The following is an 18,188-nucleotide window of genomic DNA, read 5'->3' on the forward strand; positions in this document are numbered from 1 at the left end:
ATCATGTTTGTTTTTCAGGTATGTAATTATTTATACTTTACTGTTTACTGTGCTTTATTGTTAACCATTGTTAACCATTTTTTTGTCTTCAGGTACGCCATTCACGACTTTGAATGGTTATACCAGAATGATGCCTGCAGGTTTAGGTATCATCTTGGTATCATTCTTTTCAGCCAGCGGTCGGCTTTCATGTAAAAGCAATCCTAGTGGCTAATTAGCCTCTAGACTGCTTTTACAAGCTGTGGGAGGGAATGCCCCCCCCCACACCGTCTTCCGTGTTTTTCTCTGGCTCTCCTGTCTCAACAGGGAACCTGAGAATGCAGCCAGTGATTCAGCCAGCTGACCATAGAGCTGATCAGAGACCAGAGTGGCTCCAAACATCTCTATGGCCTAAGAAACCGGAAGCTACGATCATTTTATGACTTAGATTTCGCCGGATGTAAATAGCGCCATTGGGAAATTGGGGAAGCATTTTATCACACCGATCTTGGTGTCATCAGATGCTTTGAGGGCAGAGGAGAGATCTAGGGTCTAATAGACCCCAATTTTTTCAAAAAAGAGTACCTGTCACTACCTATTGCTATCATAGGGGATATTTGCATTCCCCGAGATAACAATAAAAATGATTAAAAAAAAAAAAAAATGAAAGGAACAGTTTAAAAATAAGATAAACAAGCAAAAAAATAGTAAAGAAAAAAAAAAAAAAAAAAAAAAAGCACCCCTGTCGCCCCCTGCTCTCGCGCTAAGGCGAACGCAAACGGCGGTCTGTCGTCAAACGTAAACAGCAATTGCACCATGCATGTGAGGTATCGCCGCGAAGGTCAGATCGAGGGCAGTAATTTTTGCAGTAGACCTCCTCTGTAAATCTAAAGTGGTAACCTGTAAAGGCTTTTAAAGGCTTTTAAAAATGCATTTATTTTGTTGCCACTGCACGTTTGTGCGCAATTTTAAAGCATGTCATGTTTGGTATCCATGTACTCGGCCTAAGATCATCTTTTTTATTTCATCAAACATTTGGGCAATATAGTGTGTTTTAGTGCATTAAAATTTAAAAAAGTGTGTTTTTTCCCCAAAAAATGCGTTTGAAAAATCGCTGCACAAATACTGTGTGAAAAAAAAAAATGAAACACCCACCATTTTAATCTGTAGGGCATTTGCTTTAAAAAAATATATAATGTTTGGTTGTTCAAAGTAATTTTTTTGCAAAAAAAAAAAAACTTTTTCATGTAAACAATGAGTGTCAGAAAGGGCTTTGTCTTCAAGTGGTTAGAAGAGTTGGTGATGTGTGACATAAGCTTCTAAATGTTGTGCATAAAATGCCAGGACAGTTCAAAACCCCCCCAAATGACCCCATTTTGGAAAGTAGACACCCCAAGCTATTTGCTGAGAGGCATGTCGAGTCCATGGAATATTTTATATTGCGACACAAGTTGCGGGAAAGAGACAAATTTTTTTTTTTTTTTTTGCACAAAGTTGTCACTAAATGATATATTGCTCAAACATGCCATGGGAATATGTGAAATTACACCCCAAAATACATTCTGCTGCTTCTCCTGAGTACGGGGATACCACATGTGTGAGACTTTTTGGGAGCCTAGCCGCGTACGGGACCCCGAAATCCAAGCACCGCCTTCAGGCTTTCTAAGGGCGTGAATTTTTGATTTCACTCTTCACTGCCTATCACAGTTTCGGAGGCCATGGAAAGCCCAGGTGGCACAAAACCCCCCCAAATGACCCCATTTTGGAAAGTAGACACCCAAAGCTATTTGCTGAGAGGTATAGTGAGTATTTTGCAGACCTCACTTTTTGTCACAAAGTTTTGAAAATTGAAAAAAGAAAAAAAAAAAAGTTTTTTCTTGTCTTTCTTCATTTTCAAAAACAAATGAGAGCTGCAAAATACTCACCATGCCTCTCAGCAAATAGCTTGGGGTGTCTACTTTCCAAAATGGGGTCATTTGGGGGGGGGTTTGTGCCACCTGGGCATTCCATGGCTTCCGAAACTGTGATAGGCAGTGAAGAGTGAAATCAAAAATTTTCACCCTTGGAAATCCTGAAGGCGGTGCTTGGTTTTCGGGGCCCCGTACGCGGCTAGGCTCCCATAAAGTCCCACACATGTGGTATCCCCATACTCAGGAGAAGCAGCTAAATGTATTTTGGGGTGCAATTCCACATATGCCCATGCCCTGTGTGAGCAATATATCATTTAGTGACAACTTTGTGCAAAAAAAAAAAAAAAAGTGTCACTTTCCCGCAACTTGTGTCAAAATATAAAATATTCCATGGACTCAATATGCCTCTCAGCAAATAGCTTGGGGTGTCTACTTTCCAAAATGGGGTCATTTGGGGGGGGTTTTGTGCCACCTGGGCATTCCATGGCCTCTGAAACTGTGATAGGCAGTGAAGAGTAAAATCAAAAATTTACACCCTTAGAAATCCTGAAGGCGGTGCTTGGTTTTCGGGGCCCCGTACGCGGCTAAGCTCCCAAAAAGTCCCACACATGTGGTATCCCCATACTCAGGAGAAGCAGCTGAATGTATTTTGGGGTGCAATTCCACATAGGCCCATGGCCTGTGTGAGCAATATATCATTTAGTGACAACTTTTTGTAAATATTTTTTTTTTTTTGTCATTATTCAATCACTTGGGACAAAAAAAATAAATATTCAATGGGTTCAACATGCCTCTCAGCAATTTCCTTGGGGTGTCTACTTTCCAAAATGGGGTCATTTGGGGGGGGGTTGTACTGCCCTGCCATTTTAGCACCTCAAGAAATGACATAGGCAGTCATAAACTAAAAGCTGTGTAAATTACAGAAAATGTACCCTAGTTTGTAGACGCTATAACTTTTGCGCAAACCAATAAATATATGCTTATTGACATTTTTTTTACCAAAGACATGTGGCCGAATACATTTTGGCCTAAATGTATGACTAAAATTTAGTTTATTGGATTTTTTTTATAACAAAAAGTAGAAAATATCATTTTTTTTCAAAATTTTCGGTCTTTTTCCGTTTATAGCGCAAAAAATAAAAACTGCAGAGGTGATCAAATACCATCAAAAGAAAGCTCTATTTGTGGGAAGAAAAGGACGCAAATTTCGTTTAGGTACAGCATTGCATGACCGCGCAATTAGCAGTTAAAGCGACGCAGTGCCAAATTGGAAAAATACCTCTGGTCCTTAGGCAGCATAATGGTCCGGGGCTCAAGTGGTTAAAATAGAGCTGAAACTATGCATCTTGGGAGTGGAGGGAAATATAAATAGAGGTAATTTTAAAATTAAAATAGTAAGAAGATGCCTATTCCAAGCAAGGAAGTTAATAGCTCTAAGATGGCAGGCAAGAACCCCCCCCACGAAGGATGAATGGATTAAAATGGTAATAGAAACAATGTGAAAGGAAAAAGTAGTATATACAAAGAGAAAGAATCTGAAAGAATTTAAAAGACTCTGGAACCCTTGGTTAGAAGAACTGGGATATCCAATGTGAGGGAACGATAAGAGAAGTGGCCTTATGGTAGTTAAATTAAGGAAGAATAGAGATGCATGGTTGGGGGAGGGGGGATAGGGCGGGAGGAGGGGGGGGGAAACACATGGGGAAAAATGATTAGAGTATACCTTTTCTGCTATAGTTTTATGTGTTCATAAATGTATACATAGTAGATATATTTAAAAATTTGGTATGCTTGTTTTTAAAAATTTTTTATAATGTGGAAAAAATAATAAAGATTATTTAAATTAAAAAAAAAAAAGTGATGCATGAGAAGACTGATGGAGTGAGTTGAGGGGTGGAGAGATAGATTTGTGTGTCATCAGCATAGAAATGATATAGAAAGCCGTGAGAGGCTATCAACTGACCCAGGGAAGAGGTGTAGATTGAAAATAAAAGAGGTCCAAGAACAGAACCTTGGGGGACCCCGACAGAGAAGGGAAGGGGAGTGGAGGAATTAGAATTGTAAGTGACACTGAAGGTGCGTTGGGATAGGTAGGATGAGAGCCACTGAAGAGCACAGTCATGGAGATTGAGGGAGTAAAGTTTTTTGAGGTGGAGGGGGTGGTCAACCGTGTCAAAGGCAGCTGAAAGATCCAGAAGTAGGAGTACAGAATAGTGTCCTTTTTTGCAGTCAGTAGGTCATTTGTGAGTTTTAAAAGAGCAGTTTCTGTGGAGTGTTGAGGGCGAAATCCAGATTGAAGGGGATCAAGAAGGTTGTTTTTAACCACTTCCCGCCCACCCTATAGCGGATTGACGTCCGGGAAGTCATATGACGTCCAGCAGGATAACATGCCGCCGCGCGCCCCAGGGGCGTGCATCGCGGCGATCGGTGGAGCGGTGTGTCAGCCTACACCGATCTTGGTAAAGAGCCTCCGGCGGAGGCTCTTTACCACGTGATCAGCCGTGTCCAATCACGGCTGGTCACGCTGTCAATGGGAAGAGCCGTTGATCGGCTCTTCCTCACTCGCGTCTGACAGACGCGAGTAGAGGAGAGCCGATCGGCGGCTCTCCTGGCAGGGGGGGTCTGCGCTGATTGTTTATCAGTGCAGCCCCCCCTCAGATCACCACACTGGACCACCAGGGATGCCACTAGGACCACCAGGGAAGGGGCAACGTGGATGGCCAGGTATGTACCCCATGGCCATCCACATGTGCCCAATCTGTGCCAAATGGGCACTGATTGGCACCATTATGTCACTGATCTGCCCAGCAATGCCCAGATCTGCCCAGCAATGTTTTATCAGTGCCACCTGTCATTGCCCATCGGTGCCACCTGTCATTGCCCATCTGTGCCCATCAGTGCCCACCTATCAGTGCCCATCAGTGCCACCCATAAGTACCCATCAGTGCCACCCATATGTACCCATCAGTGCCACCCATATGTACCAATCAATGCCACCTACGAGTGCCCATCAGTGCCGCCTATGAGTCCCCATCGGTGCCACCTATGAGTGCCCATCAGTGCCGCATACCAGTGCCACCTATCAGTGCCCATCAGTGCCACCTATCAGTGCCCATCAGTGCCGCCTATCAGTGCCCATCATCAGTGCCCGTTAGTGCCATCTCATCAGTGCCACCTCATTGGTGCCACCTCATCGGTGCCCATCAGTGCCGCCGTATCAGTGCCCATCAGTGCAGCCATATCAGTGCCCATCATTGAAGGAGAAAGCGTACTTATTTACAAAAAATTTTAACAGAAACAAAGAAAAACTTGTTTTTTTTCGAAATTTTCGTTTTTTTTTATTTGTTGCACAAAAAATAAAAACCGCAGAGGTGATCAAATACCACCAAAAGAAAGCTCTATTTGTGGGAACAAAATGATAAAAAATTTGTTTGGGTACAGTGTAGCATGACCGCGCAATTGTCATTCAAATTGCGACAGCACTGAAAGGTGAAAATTGGCCTGGGCGGGAAGGTGTCTAAGTGCCTGGTATTGAAGTGGTTAATGAGGTGGTCACTCAGTTGGTTGTAAACCAGGCGTTCAAGGAGTTTAGAGGAAAAGGGGAGCAAGGAGATAGAGCATAGGTTGTTAAGATTGGTAGGGTCCAAGGACGGCTTTTTGAGTATGGGGGTGACCAGTGCATGTTTTAGAGCATCGGGGAAGATGCCAGAGGTGAGGGAGAGATTGAAGATGTGGGTTAGGGAGTATAGGATGGGGTCAGAGGGTGACCGTAGCATTTGAGAGGGAATAGGGTCCAAGGGACAGGTGGTTAGGTGGGCGATAGAAAGGAGTTTAGCAACTTCGTCTGTAGTAGCAGATTTGAATAGGGGAAGTGTCAGTTGTACCTGTTGAAATGGAGTCTTAGCTGGGGGAGATACCTGTAGAATGGAGATTCCATCACGGATTGTATCAATCTTGTTTTTGAAGTGATTAGCAATTTCCTGGGCAGTGAGTAAGTCAATGGGTGGAGGCGGTGGAGGACAAAGTAGAGAGTTGAAGGTAGAGAAGAGTTTACGGGGATTGGGTTTAGGTTGGCTTTAGGTTTGCTTGGCAGTGTGGAGGAAAGAATAGTATTTTTGGAGGGCAGATTTGTTGGTTAAAGTCTTTGAGAGACTTAGTCTTGTGCCACAGACGCTCGAGAGCGCGACTAAGTTTTTTGAGAATTTTAGTGTCATCTGTTTGCCAGGGTTATAGGGGTCGAGGCCTGATTCTGCGTGTAGTGAGGGGAGTGAACTTGTCCAGGGTGGAGGACAGAGATTTATTGTAGATGGACGTGGCTTGGTTGGGGCAGGACAGGGGAGAGATTTTGTCATAGAGATGGTCAGTAGCAGAATAGAGGAGATAGGAGTTGAAGTTGCGAAGGTTTCTACTAACGATGGTTAGGCGATTGGAGGGAAAGGTGGTGGAAGACAGGGGGAGAGAGAAACTAATAAGGTGGTGGTCAGAGATAGGATTGTTTGAGAAGTTGCATGGAGTGCATAGGTAGGAGAATACAAGGTCCAGTGTGTTGCCATCAGAGTGAGTAGAAGCCTGTACCCATTGCTTCAGGTCAAATGAAGAGGTTAGACTAAGAAGTTTAGAAGTAGCGGGAGTGTTTGTATTAGCAGGGATGTTGAAATCACCGGGAAGGATTGTGGGAATATCTTGAGAGAGAAAGTAGGGTAGCCAGGCAGAAAACTCATAAAGGAAAGTCGATAATGGTCCAGGGGGCCAGTGGAACACAGCAATTCTTAGGGAAGTAGGAGAGAATAGACGTATACAGTGGGCTTCGAATGATGAGAGGGAAAAAGAGGGAGGAGGGTGAATAACCTGGAAGGTGCTCTGGGGGGATAGGAGGAATCCCACTCCACCTCCCTTGCGTCCATTAGGCCTAGGGGAGTGAGTCCAGCGAAGGCCACCCTGGGAGAGGGAAGCAGGAGAAGGGGTGTTATATTCGTGGAGCCAGGTTTCTGTGAGAGCAAATAGATTAAAGGAATTAGTGACAAAGAGGTCATGAACAGCAGTGAGTTTGTTACAGACAGAGTGGGCATTGCAGAGGGCGCAGGAGAGAGGGAGGCTGGTGTTGGGAAGAAGAGGAATGGAGACTAAATTGTGTAGATTGTGACTACTGTCAGAGGGTGTAGGGTGATGGTGATGGGTGTGTTGGGCACAGTTAAATAAGGGGGGCCCAGGGTTTAGGGAAATATCTCCAGCGATTAGGAGAAGCAGAAGAGTGAGGGAGGTAATATGAGAATATGATTTGTATGAGGGGACATGCTTCAGTATCCTGGGGGGTATGTTAGCAAGTGGGCTTAGAGTTCGAAAAAGGTGATGAGTGCAGTAATAGGGGGAGGGGAGAAGTGAGGGTGATATGTACAAATTGTGGGGTGGAGCAGAGGGATGAAGAAAAGAGAGTTTGAGGAGAGAGGCAGCAATTGTGAAAAGGAGGATAGGTAAAGAGTGCATGTTTCAGAGAGGAAGATGATAAAATTTGGAAATGGGGTCACCTGCAGTCTGTTATAGTTAGCTTTGTGCAAATCGCTGAAGTGCAAGAGCAGAAGTGCCACTTATTTAAAGAACCCCACTTCTTTGGAAGAACCCCCTGTATGTGCAGCCCCCTTTATGTGCTCCCCCGTAAAGAAGGCCCTGTTTTTATACTGTGTGTTGGGTGTGGGTTGAATCTAGCAATTAATCAATTAGGAGGGGATATTAGGAACACAGCTAGCAGGGCATAACTTTCACACCACAATCAAACTGCAAGGGGACTAAAAGGCAAAAATTGTAAAGATAAGGGAACCCATAATTTAGGTAAGAGTTAATGGCAAAATAAACATTGAAATAATGTGAGCATGGCTACAGATTGAGTTGAAACAGTGGTGACAAACAGATTTACCAAATATGCATTTGTGCAGTCAGTCAATATTCAGTTTTAAGGTATGTGGAGGTATAAACGCAGGTTTACCAAATATGCATTTGTGCAGTCAGTCAATATTCAGTTTTAAGGTATGTGGAGGTATAAACGCAGGTTTACCAAATATGCATTTGTGCAGTCAGTCAATATTCACTAATTTATTTCACTAATGCAACTTAAAAGGTGAAATTAATATATGAGATAGACTCATTACATGCAAAGCAAGATAGTTCAACTCGTGATTTGTCATAATTGTGATGATTGTGGCTTACAGCTCCTGAAAACCCCAAATTCACAATCTCAGAAAATTAGAATATTGTGGAAAGGTGCAATATTCTAGGCTCAAAGTGTCCCACTCTAATAAGCTTATTAAGCCATAACACCCGCAAAGGGTTCCTGAGCCTTTAAATGGTCTCTCAGTCTGGTTCAGTAGGAATCACAATCATGGGAAAGACTGCTGACCTGACAGTTGTGCAGAAAACCATCATTGACACCCTCCATAAGGAGGGAAAGCCTCAAAAGGTAATTGCAAAAGAAGTTGGATGTTCCCAAAGTGCTGTATCAAAGCACATTCATAGAAAGCTATGTGGAAGGGAAAAGTGTGGAAGAAAAAGGTGTACAAGCAGCAGGAATGACCTCCTGGAGCCTGGAGAGGATTGTCAGGAAAAGGCCATTCAAAAGTGTTGGGGACTTTCACAAGGAGTGGACTGAGGCTGGAGTCAGTGCATCAAGAGCCACCACACACAGACAGATCCTGGACATGGGCTTCAAATGTCGTATTCCTCTTGTCAAGCCACTCCTGAACAACAAACGTCAGAAGCGTCTTACCTGGGCTAAAGAAAAACAGACCTGGTCTGTTGCTCAGTGGTCCAAAGTCCTCTTTTCTGATGAGAGCAAATTTTGTATCTCATTTGGAAACCAAGGACCCGGAGTATGGTGGAAGAATGGAGAGGCACACACTGCAAGATGCTTGAAGTCCAGTGTGAAGTTTCCACAGTCTGTGTTGATTTGGGGAGCCATGGCATCTGCTGGTGTTGGTCCACTGTGCTTCATTAAGTTCAGGGTCAACGCACCCGTCAACCAGGGGATTTTGGAGCACTTCAAGCTTCCTTCCGCAGACAAGTTGTATGGGGATGCTGGCTTTATTTTCCAGCGGGACTTGGCACCTGCCCACACTGCCAAAAGCACCAAAACCTGGTTCAATGACCGTGGGATTACTGTGCTTGATTGGCCAGCAAACTCGCTTGACCTGAACCCCACAAAGAATCTATTGGGCATTACCAAGAGAAAGATGAGAGACATGAGACCGAACAATGCAGAAGAGCTGGAGGCCGCTATTGAAGCATCCTGGTGTTCCATAACACCTCAGCAGTGCCACAGGCTGAATGCTTCCATGCCACGCCGCATTGAGGCAGTAATTGCTGCAAAAGGGGTCCAAACCAAGTACTGAGTACATATGCATGCTTATACTTTTCAGAGGTCCGATATTGTTCTATGTACAATCCTTGTTTTGTTGATTGATGTACTATTCAAATTTTCTGAGATTGTGGATTTGGGGTTTTCATGAGCTGTAAGCCATAATCATCACAATTATGACAAATCACAGCTTGAACTATCTTGCTTTGCATGTAATGGGTCTATCTCATATATTAGTTTCACCTTTTAAGTTGCATTAGTGAAATAAATGAACTTTTGCACGATATTCTAATTTTTCAAGTATCACCTGTATATTTGAAATCAGAATGAGATCCTTCCAAGTTTCTTCATGGATGTTTATGATCCCCTTCTGAACCACATTTGATTTTTTTTAACTATTCGTTTTGACTTGTATGGGGAGAAAAGCAGTCATGAAAGAAACCCCATGTGTGTAATTGCAATACACTTGTTGTACACAATGAGGAACATCGATTCTGTGGCACAGCAATGCAATGCTAAACAGGATCAGGAGACTAATTGTATGACAGATTTTCTACAAGGTTACAGCTTGATTAAGAAATGCCTCCCTTAGCACTGCGACAGAATGAAATCTGACCCTGACCAATTCTTAATTGTGCGTCTGTTTAAAGCGAAAATCTGTTTTAAGTAACAAATTTGTCATGCTTATGCAAAGCAATTGGCTGCATAGGATTCCAGGCACATAGGTCAAAAACACACAGGAAAATTGTTGCATAGATTTTGCTAAAAGAGAGACAGACTGATTTGCTTATACCTGCATTGCTAGTTGGCTTGGTAACCCCCCCACACACACACACACCTTTGCACTGTGAAAAGTTCAGTGTGCATATAAAATGTGCTCTTGGCTCTTGTGTGTTAATGTCCTACTTGCTTAAACACACAAGCAAGGACTAATTGTCTTAAAAAAAAATAAAAACATATATAAATACAGTAAGTGCATTTTAACCAATACTTTAAGGACTGGTGCACACTAGAATGATTTCTGCTGTGACTCGAGTCGCACAAGGGAAAATGTTTTCCAGCACACCCTGGATCAACAAGGAAGCATCCAAGAGAATTGTTTAATGCATGATCACATCAAAAGAGTAGTGCAATGTTTCGGAGTCACGTAGGACCCCTTCGTCATTAATTTTCCCTGTGACTTCTGAACCAGTTTCCAGCTGGTTGTTGCTACAGCACACAATCCCTTGAGAGCTTTTCCAGGAACATGTGTGATGGGAATATGGAGTACTATTTAAGCTGCACAGAATCGCATGATAGTGCAAATCACATTGTTTTCAATGGTGTCCGTTCATATTATTGCTACTTAGCACGGATCGATTTTGTACTACTTTGGTGTGATTCCAGCCTGATTTTGGCCCTAAAGATTATACAAACTACATTAAAGTAGCATCCAAATAGTGTCCAAGTAGCATGCAAGTAGCATCCAAGCAGCACTACAATCACTTTGAAAGTCGTTTAACCTTAGCCCCGGTGCACACTCAGCGAGGCGACCTGCAAACGACTTCCGCGGCGACTTGCAAAACGACTTCTGTATAGAAGTCTATGCAAATCCCCCCTAATCGCCCCCGAAGTAGTACAGGAACCTTTTTCTAAGTCGGAGCGACTTGCGTCGCTCCTATTAGAACGGTTCCATTGTACAGAACGGGAGGCGACTTGTCAGGCGGCTAGGTCGACTGACAAGTCGCCCCTGTGTGAACCAGCTCTCAAGCTGCGCAGGGGTTTTTTCCACTGTAAGGATGTGGAACTCTTTTCCAAAATTGGTGGTGTCAGCGGGAAGGTTTGATATTTTTAAAAGACTCTTGGGCGTGCATCTTAAAGAACATAACATACAGGGATATGGGAAATAATTATTGACACTGACACACGTACACCTACACAGGTTCAACTGAATGGACTATTATCTTCATTCAACCTTACCTACTATGTAATTATGTATTTTGCTAATTGCTTAAAATGCAACACTTTAACACTTGTTTATTTAATCAAATTATAAACAAAAAGCTTCATAAGTGGCAAGTGTGTAGAACATACCTATGCATTTCTTAAATACTCACAGGTTTCAACTATATATACATCACATACCAGTTTCATGGTTTGCCTTTAGTGATAATCCCACACAACACCCTCCATGCAGTTTTGAAGGCTAAGTGAGACAAATGGCAGCTGTACAGTTCATCTATACAAGCTTAGTGCCCCACTGTGAACCACGTCTGCTTCAATAGCAAATCAAATTAATGTTAGGCAAAGAACACATAGGATCATAGATAATGGATAACCTACAGGATGCAGTTTCAAATAAGTCAGGACAAATAGATATATCATGATCTCTCATGTGCTCGATGAAGTGCTGCTGAGCAGTTTTGAATGTACTTATTATGAATTATTAAGGTAGACTAAAGTGTTATTTGATAATAGCACTTGAAATCTTACATATTATTTAGTCTCATAGTGAAAATATAGGTTTGGGTAGAAGTTGGTGTACTAACGAAGACTTGTTCTAAATTTAAGAGCATGGGAACCTCTGCATGCTATATTGTCGTACATTGACTGCTGCTGTTATAAGAACTAGATCCTGATTATGACACTGCCTCCATCTGATCATCACTATCCAAGGTAGAACTGTTACAAACAGTTGTGAAAATGTAAAAGAATAGGATTTTAATTCTGACCACCAGATGAGCTTATTTTTTTTTCTGTCCACCAGACGAGTGCAAATATTCCTGTAAATGGTTGTAGAATAAGTGAAGGCTTCCAAGGACCTCCACTACACTGATAAGAATATTGGTCTCTTAAAATTGTCTTATTTTCTTATTTCAGAATAATAAACATGACGGTTAAGGTGTCTACTTACCAACCAGAATAAGCATACATTCCAGAATAAAAAGCCAAGGGTAGACCCATAACACCGACATCCTTCCCAACAAAGGCGTCTTTGAAATTCTGAGTCTCACCTGAAAAAGACAGGCTTTTATTGACATGCAATAATTTAGTTTGTCATTCATTACAGTTTACATGGAAGTGTTTTATATAAAAAATATGGCACAGGTCAATTTTAGAGATGTACCTGTCAAGTACTATACTGGAAAATGCTCATCTACTGTTACACATTCCAGCCATCATTGTATAAATTGTATATATCTGAGTACAGATAAATGCACCTCAAGGAATATCAAGGAAATGTGTCAAACGGAGGTGTAATTATAAGTAATATCTGATCAATCTGTCAAAAACATATTTTTTTGCAGAGAAAACTTGTCAGTCCTGACATATTATTCACCATTTACTGACCCAAAACAGGTAATGTTAAGAGGTTATGCCTGTAATTTAAGAATATATAAATCCAGTAGAAATCTATTTTTTTCAGGCTAAGCACATTTTCAGCAAGCACTGAAAATATCTGTTGATTCTGCCAGAAATGCAGTGTCTTTGTCACTTCCTTTGACCTAAACAGCAAGCTCAAACAATTTTCCTTTAAAGCTATACTCTGCAAACTACAAATTCCCCTACCACCATTTAATGAAGATAGAGGATGAGCTATATGTAGTCTAGATCAGGAGGGCAGTCTAAATGACAACCATGACTCCCTCCTAAGATACAGTAGAAGAGTAAGTGTTGTCACCATAGGACATGATGTGTATTACTGGCAGGATCTCCAGGTGAAAAAGAGGACAAAAGCCTAAAAAAGAAAACGAGTGTAATTCAATGTCATCACATCTAATGAGTAGTGACCTGCAATATATTACAATTTGGTTATTGGGTTTAGATACATTTAATGTTATAGAGAAGTGAATGACTGGACCAGTCCCTCACAGTACCTCTTCATAACAAGTTGTCCTCAGTCTTCTAGGTTGAAAGACACCCACCATCCCTTAACCCAGAATATTGAGGCCATACTGTAAGTGCAGAGTGTTATTGCCTTGTCCTTTGAGGAAACAATAGTACCCTTTATTCACAGCGTACTGGTGCAGAGACTGTGCTGATGTTATGATTGTCAGCCCTGCTCTCTGCTTCATTGAGAACCCTGCAGCCAAGAAAGACATAGAAGAGGACCTGAGGCACCATCTAAAGACTTTGAAAGAGGTGATTATTAAAGCATTAAAAAACAAAAAGCATAAAAATATTCCCAGTCTGGGCCACAAGAGGGGACAAATCTAGGGGATGGAACACAGAGCTAGAAGTTGGATTTTAAAGCCCCATTCTGGGCTAAAACTATTTTTCCCACCCCCTCTAACCCATCCTACTAGGCATTTTCATCAGAAGACATTACCTTCTGACACCAGATATACACACCTAAGCCCCCCTCCAGGTTGTTTTCTACCACCAGTTCCAGTTCTGGGTGGTTCTGGGACCACAAATCCAGTGGTGTAAATAGAACCCAAGGTGACTGGTCTCTTATTGTCCCCCTATGGTAACTTTGCCTCATCTGGATCCTGAGAGGACCCCGCCACTGGTATCTAACAGGAATTGTCCATGTGATACAGGCACTGACGAGAAATTCTGGATAACCCTCTGCACATCGATGGGTTATACAGAATTTCTAGTGTTAACATGTGGTCACACCCCTTTAGCACCTGATAGATTATATCCATGTACAAGCTATTGGAATTTGAGCACAGGTATATCTTGTTTCTGCAGGCACTGACGAGGACACCAGTAGAGGATCCAAGAAGAAAGTAAACTGAATAGAAGAATGCTCAGTAGTGCATCCCCGCATGACCGTGGGATAAAGTAAGTAAATATGAGCTTTAAAGGCTAAGTTCACCTTTGTGAACCTACATTAATGCTATACTGGTACATAGGGGAGCTGGAATTTAGAAAAATAAAAATAAAAGGTGAACAAAGGTGAACTTTAAGATAGGAGAATTGTTTTTGCGATTAGTGGGGTAGAGTGGGGTAAGAAGGAAGGGCAGGCGGGATCTGCCATTGATCCTGGAGTGGCAGTTTAATGTTAACGATCTCATGAATAAGTTTTAATATTCAAAACTTTCTATGTAAAGTTTATAATTCAGTTTGTATTTTGGATCATTCAAATGTGCTTATTACCAATGCAGTCTGGCTAGTCTCTTTCCTTCAATACACCAGTATCTAAGGCTATAGGACTGATTTACTAAAGTTTGAAGTGAGGTGAAATAATGTGAACGTTTAGTAAAGCCATGTAAAACTTACCTGATTTACTAAAGAATGAATTGAGCTAAACTAATAAGGAAACCTAAATTAAACACTTCAAACAAAAAAAAACTGTTAACAGAAACAGCATATCACACCACCCCCCTTACCCCTGGTACACACTGGACACTAGTGCACACAGTAAAACACACCAGCAATAGCTGCATTTTTTATTTTAATTTGTGCATTAATATTATTACTACATAGTACTAGAACTTAAACTGAGATACCATTTTCTGATATAGATGACCACTAGAGGGTGCATTTACATATCTGTTTGTATAATAAAATATATCTATGGAACAATACAAATAGTAAACAGCAAAATTTTGAAATATCAGGAAATTATTTTTAGCTAATACTTATAGCTATATAGCTATAGTAATAATAACTGAAATGGACATTTATTGAAAATACAGAAGTATTACTCCTTAACAAAGTTTAAGGAGTGTACCAAATATGGTTAAAGTGATTGTAAATGCTCAATCATTTTTTTCTCTCCATGCAATGGTTTTGCACAGAGCAGCCCAGATCCTCCTCTTCTGGGGTCCCCCGCCAGTGCTCCTAGCTCCTCCTCTTCACGATGTGCCACCATAGTAATCCCCTTCCTATTGTGGCACACCTGCAGGCTCGATCTTGAGCATTTCAGCTTGGTCCACCCTCTCTCTGCTCACCGGCCTTGATTGACAGCAGCAGGAGCCAATTGCTTCTGCTGCTGCCTGAATCCCTGTGAGAAGAGGAAGAGAGGGGAGAGAAGACTGCAGCAGGACACAGAACTGGATCTCTGACAAGCTCAGATGTTTAGAGAAGGGAGGTAACAAAATAGTGGGGTGTTTTTTACCATACTGCAGGGAATGCATTAAGGTAAAAAAAAGACACAAAGGCTTTAGAAACACTTTAAGGTGCATGAGTGGTGAAACCTAATTCCTCTACTTTATGAGTAAATATGCTACCCATTGACAAGCAGTGCATTCAGTCAAAGCCATGATCACAATGCAGTTACCTCACTGCAATTACCTCAGTTTGGTTAATTAATAAAGCTTTATTCTCATTATTTCAATATTTCTATTGCAAACATTTATTCCTCATAAATCCGAGTTTTATTTTATTAAACATGATTTTATCTCCACCTGTGATGGCTCTTTTATCTGATTTCTGTTTTAAATCTGAATTCCTGCCTTATCATCAGTCTTGCACAGTTATACAGATTCCTCTCCTGTACTGAAAATGCATAGGCTGATTTCTCTGCATGCTAGCTTCTCATAGGGTTCATTAAAAGATGCAACACATCAGATACAGCTCATTTTCTGGCTGGCGGATGTCCAGCATCTGCTAGTGCTTTCCTCCTCAACCTGACTGTCCTTGTCCTGCCCCTTTTATTTACTAGATTTTAGTAATTTCAATCAAAGAGGCTCAGCATCACACGTGGCATTATCTTGAATGGTCTGCATGCAAATACAGTCTCCTTAAGAACGCCCCCCATCCGACTGACACTCCCCCATGAGAGCATTTTGATATTTGCATTTCTCCTAAGAGCCAGACCATCAGGGCTGAGGGCTCCTGAGAAGTACTGAGTACTGAGGCAGGGTTTTATAATGTTTTTACGAACCAGCTATGATTCCTATGTTTCATCTCTAGGTCTAAAATAGTGTATATAATAAAGATGAAAAGGTTTTCTATAAAAAAAATAATAATTTGCATGTTGATGAAGGGGGGGGGGGCAAAATCAGATATTTAATGGAATTCATGCAATTAAGGTTTAGGGAATTGAAAACATAATGATAACTAATAACTAATATTAAAGAAAACACTTCTGATTATTGAAGTGACCCAGCATCACAGGTAGGGATGAGCTTCGAGTTCGAGTCAAACTCATGTTCGACTCGAACATCGGCTGTTCGCCAGTTCGCTGAACAGCGAACAATTTGGGGTGTTCACGGCAAATTCGAAAGCCGCGGAACACCCTTTAAAAGTCTATGGGAGAAATCACAAGTGCTAATTTTAAAGGCTTATATGCAAGTTATTGTCATAAAAAGTGTTTGGGGACGTGGGTCCTGCCCCAGGGGACATGGATCAATGCAAAAAAAGTGGCCGTTTTTTCAGGAGCAGTGATTTTAATAATGCTTAAAGTGAAACAATAAAAGTGTAATATCCCTTTAAATTTCGTACCTGGGGGGTGTCTATAGTATGCCTGTAAAGGGGCGCATGTTTTCCGTGTTTAGAACAGTCTGACAGCAAAATGACATTTCAAAGGAAGAAAAGTCATTTAAAACTACTCGTGGCTATTAATGAATTGCCGGTCCGACAATACACATAAAAGTTCATTGATAAAAACGGCATGGGAATTCCCCACCGTGGAACCCCGAACCAAAATTTCCTTGCCTTGCCCTTCAGGTCTGGTATGGATTTTAAGGGGAACCCTGCACCAAAATTTTTTAAAAAAATGGCGTGGGGTCTCCCGAAAAATCCATACCAGACCCTTATCCAAGCACGCAACCTGGCAGGCCGCAGGAAAAGAGGGGGGGACGAGAGAGCGCCCCCCCTCCTGAACTGTACCAGGCCACATGCCCTCAACATTGGGAGGGTGCTTTGGGGTAGCCCCCCAAAACACCTTGTCCCCATGTTGATGGGGACAAGGGCCTCATCCCCACAAGCCTTGCCCGGTGGTTGTGGGGGTCTGCAGGCGGGGGGCTTATCGGAATCTGGAAGCCCCCTTTAACAAGGGGACCCCCAGATCCCGGCCCTCCTCCCTGTAAGGGGGGTACAAAAGGGGGTACAAAAGTACCTTTAGCATTTCACAAAAAATGTGTCAAAAATGTTAAAAATGACAAGAGACAGTTTTTGACAATTCTTTTATTTGAATGCTTCTTCTTTCTTCTATCTTCCTTCGGTTTCTTCCTTCAACTCCATCTTCTTCTTCTTCTGGTTCTTCTGGTTCTTCCTCCGGTGTTCTCGTCCAGCATCTTCCTCCGTGGCGCCGGCGTCTCCTTCCCTTCGTCTTCTGGGCCGCTCCGCATCCAGCATGATAGGAGTCTCCCGCTGTGTGACGCTTCTCCTCTTCTGACGGTTCTTAAATAATGGAGGGAGGAACCACCCAGTGACCCCGCCCCCTCTGATGCTCAGGGAATTCCCTGTCCGCCTCCCTCTGATATCACGGGGAATGCACAGGGTTCCCGTGCGTCAGAGGGGGCGAGGTCACCAGGTGGCCCCGCCCTCCATTATTTAAGAACCAGAAGAAGAAACCGAAGGAAGATAGAAGAAAGAAGATAGAAGAAAGAAGAAGCATTTAAATAAAGGAATTGTCAAAAACTGTCTCTTGTCATTTTTAAAATTTTTGACACTTTTTTTGTGAAATGGTAGGGGTAACCCCCTTATCATTTCACACAGGGGGGAGGGCAGGGATCTGGGGGTCCCCTTGTTAAAGCGGGCTTCCAGATTCCGATAAGCCCCCCGCCCGCAGACCCCCACAACCACCGGGTAAGGGTTGTGGGGATGAGGTCCTTGTCCCCATGGAGGGTTCCCCTTAATATCCATACCAGACCTGAAGGGCCTGGTATGGAATTTAGAGGGTTACCCCCACGTCATTTTTTTTTAAAATTTTGGTTCGGGGTTCCCCTGTAGGGAATTCCCATGCCGTTTTTATCAATGAACTTTTATGTGTATTGTCAGACCGGCAATTCATTAATAGCCGCGAGTAGTTTTAAATGACTTTTTTTCCTTTGAAATGTCATTTTGCTGTCAGACTG

At 42.3% G+C, this 18,188-nt stretch overlaps 1 protein-coding gene across 1 annotated transcript in view; it reads right to left on the bottom strand.

Moving 5' to 3' along the window:
* SLC7A11 (solute carrier family 7 member 11) overlaps positions 1-18,188 on the bottom strand; it is a 393,826-nt gene that overhangs the window by 230,975 nt on the left and 144,663 nt on the right. Inside the window, exon 5 of the mRNA XM_073603843.1 lies at positions 12,128-12,227. Within this exon, the coding sequence (XP_073459944.1) occupies positions 12,128-12,227 (100 nt within the window). The remainder of the gene's footprint in view (positions 1-12,127; positions 12,228-18,188) is intronic.

This window comes from Aquarana catesbeiana, linkage group LG01 (assembly GCF_042186555.1).
Source record: "Aquarana catesbeiana isolate 2022-GZ linkage group LG01, ASM4218655v1, whole genome shotgun sequence".
NCBI classification, from domain to species: Eukaryota; Metazoa; Chordata; class Amphibia; order Anura; family Ranidae; genus Aquarana; species Aquarana catesbeiana.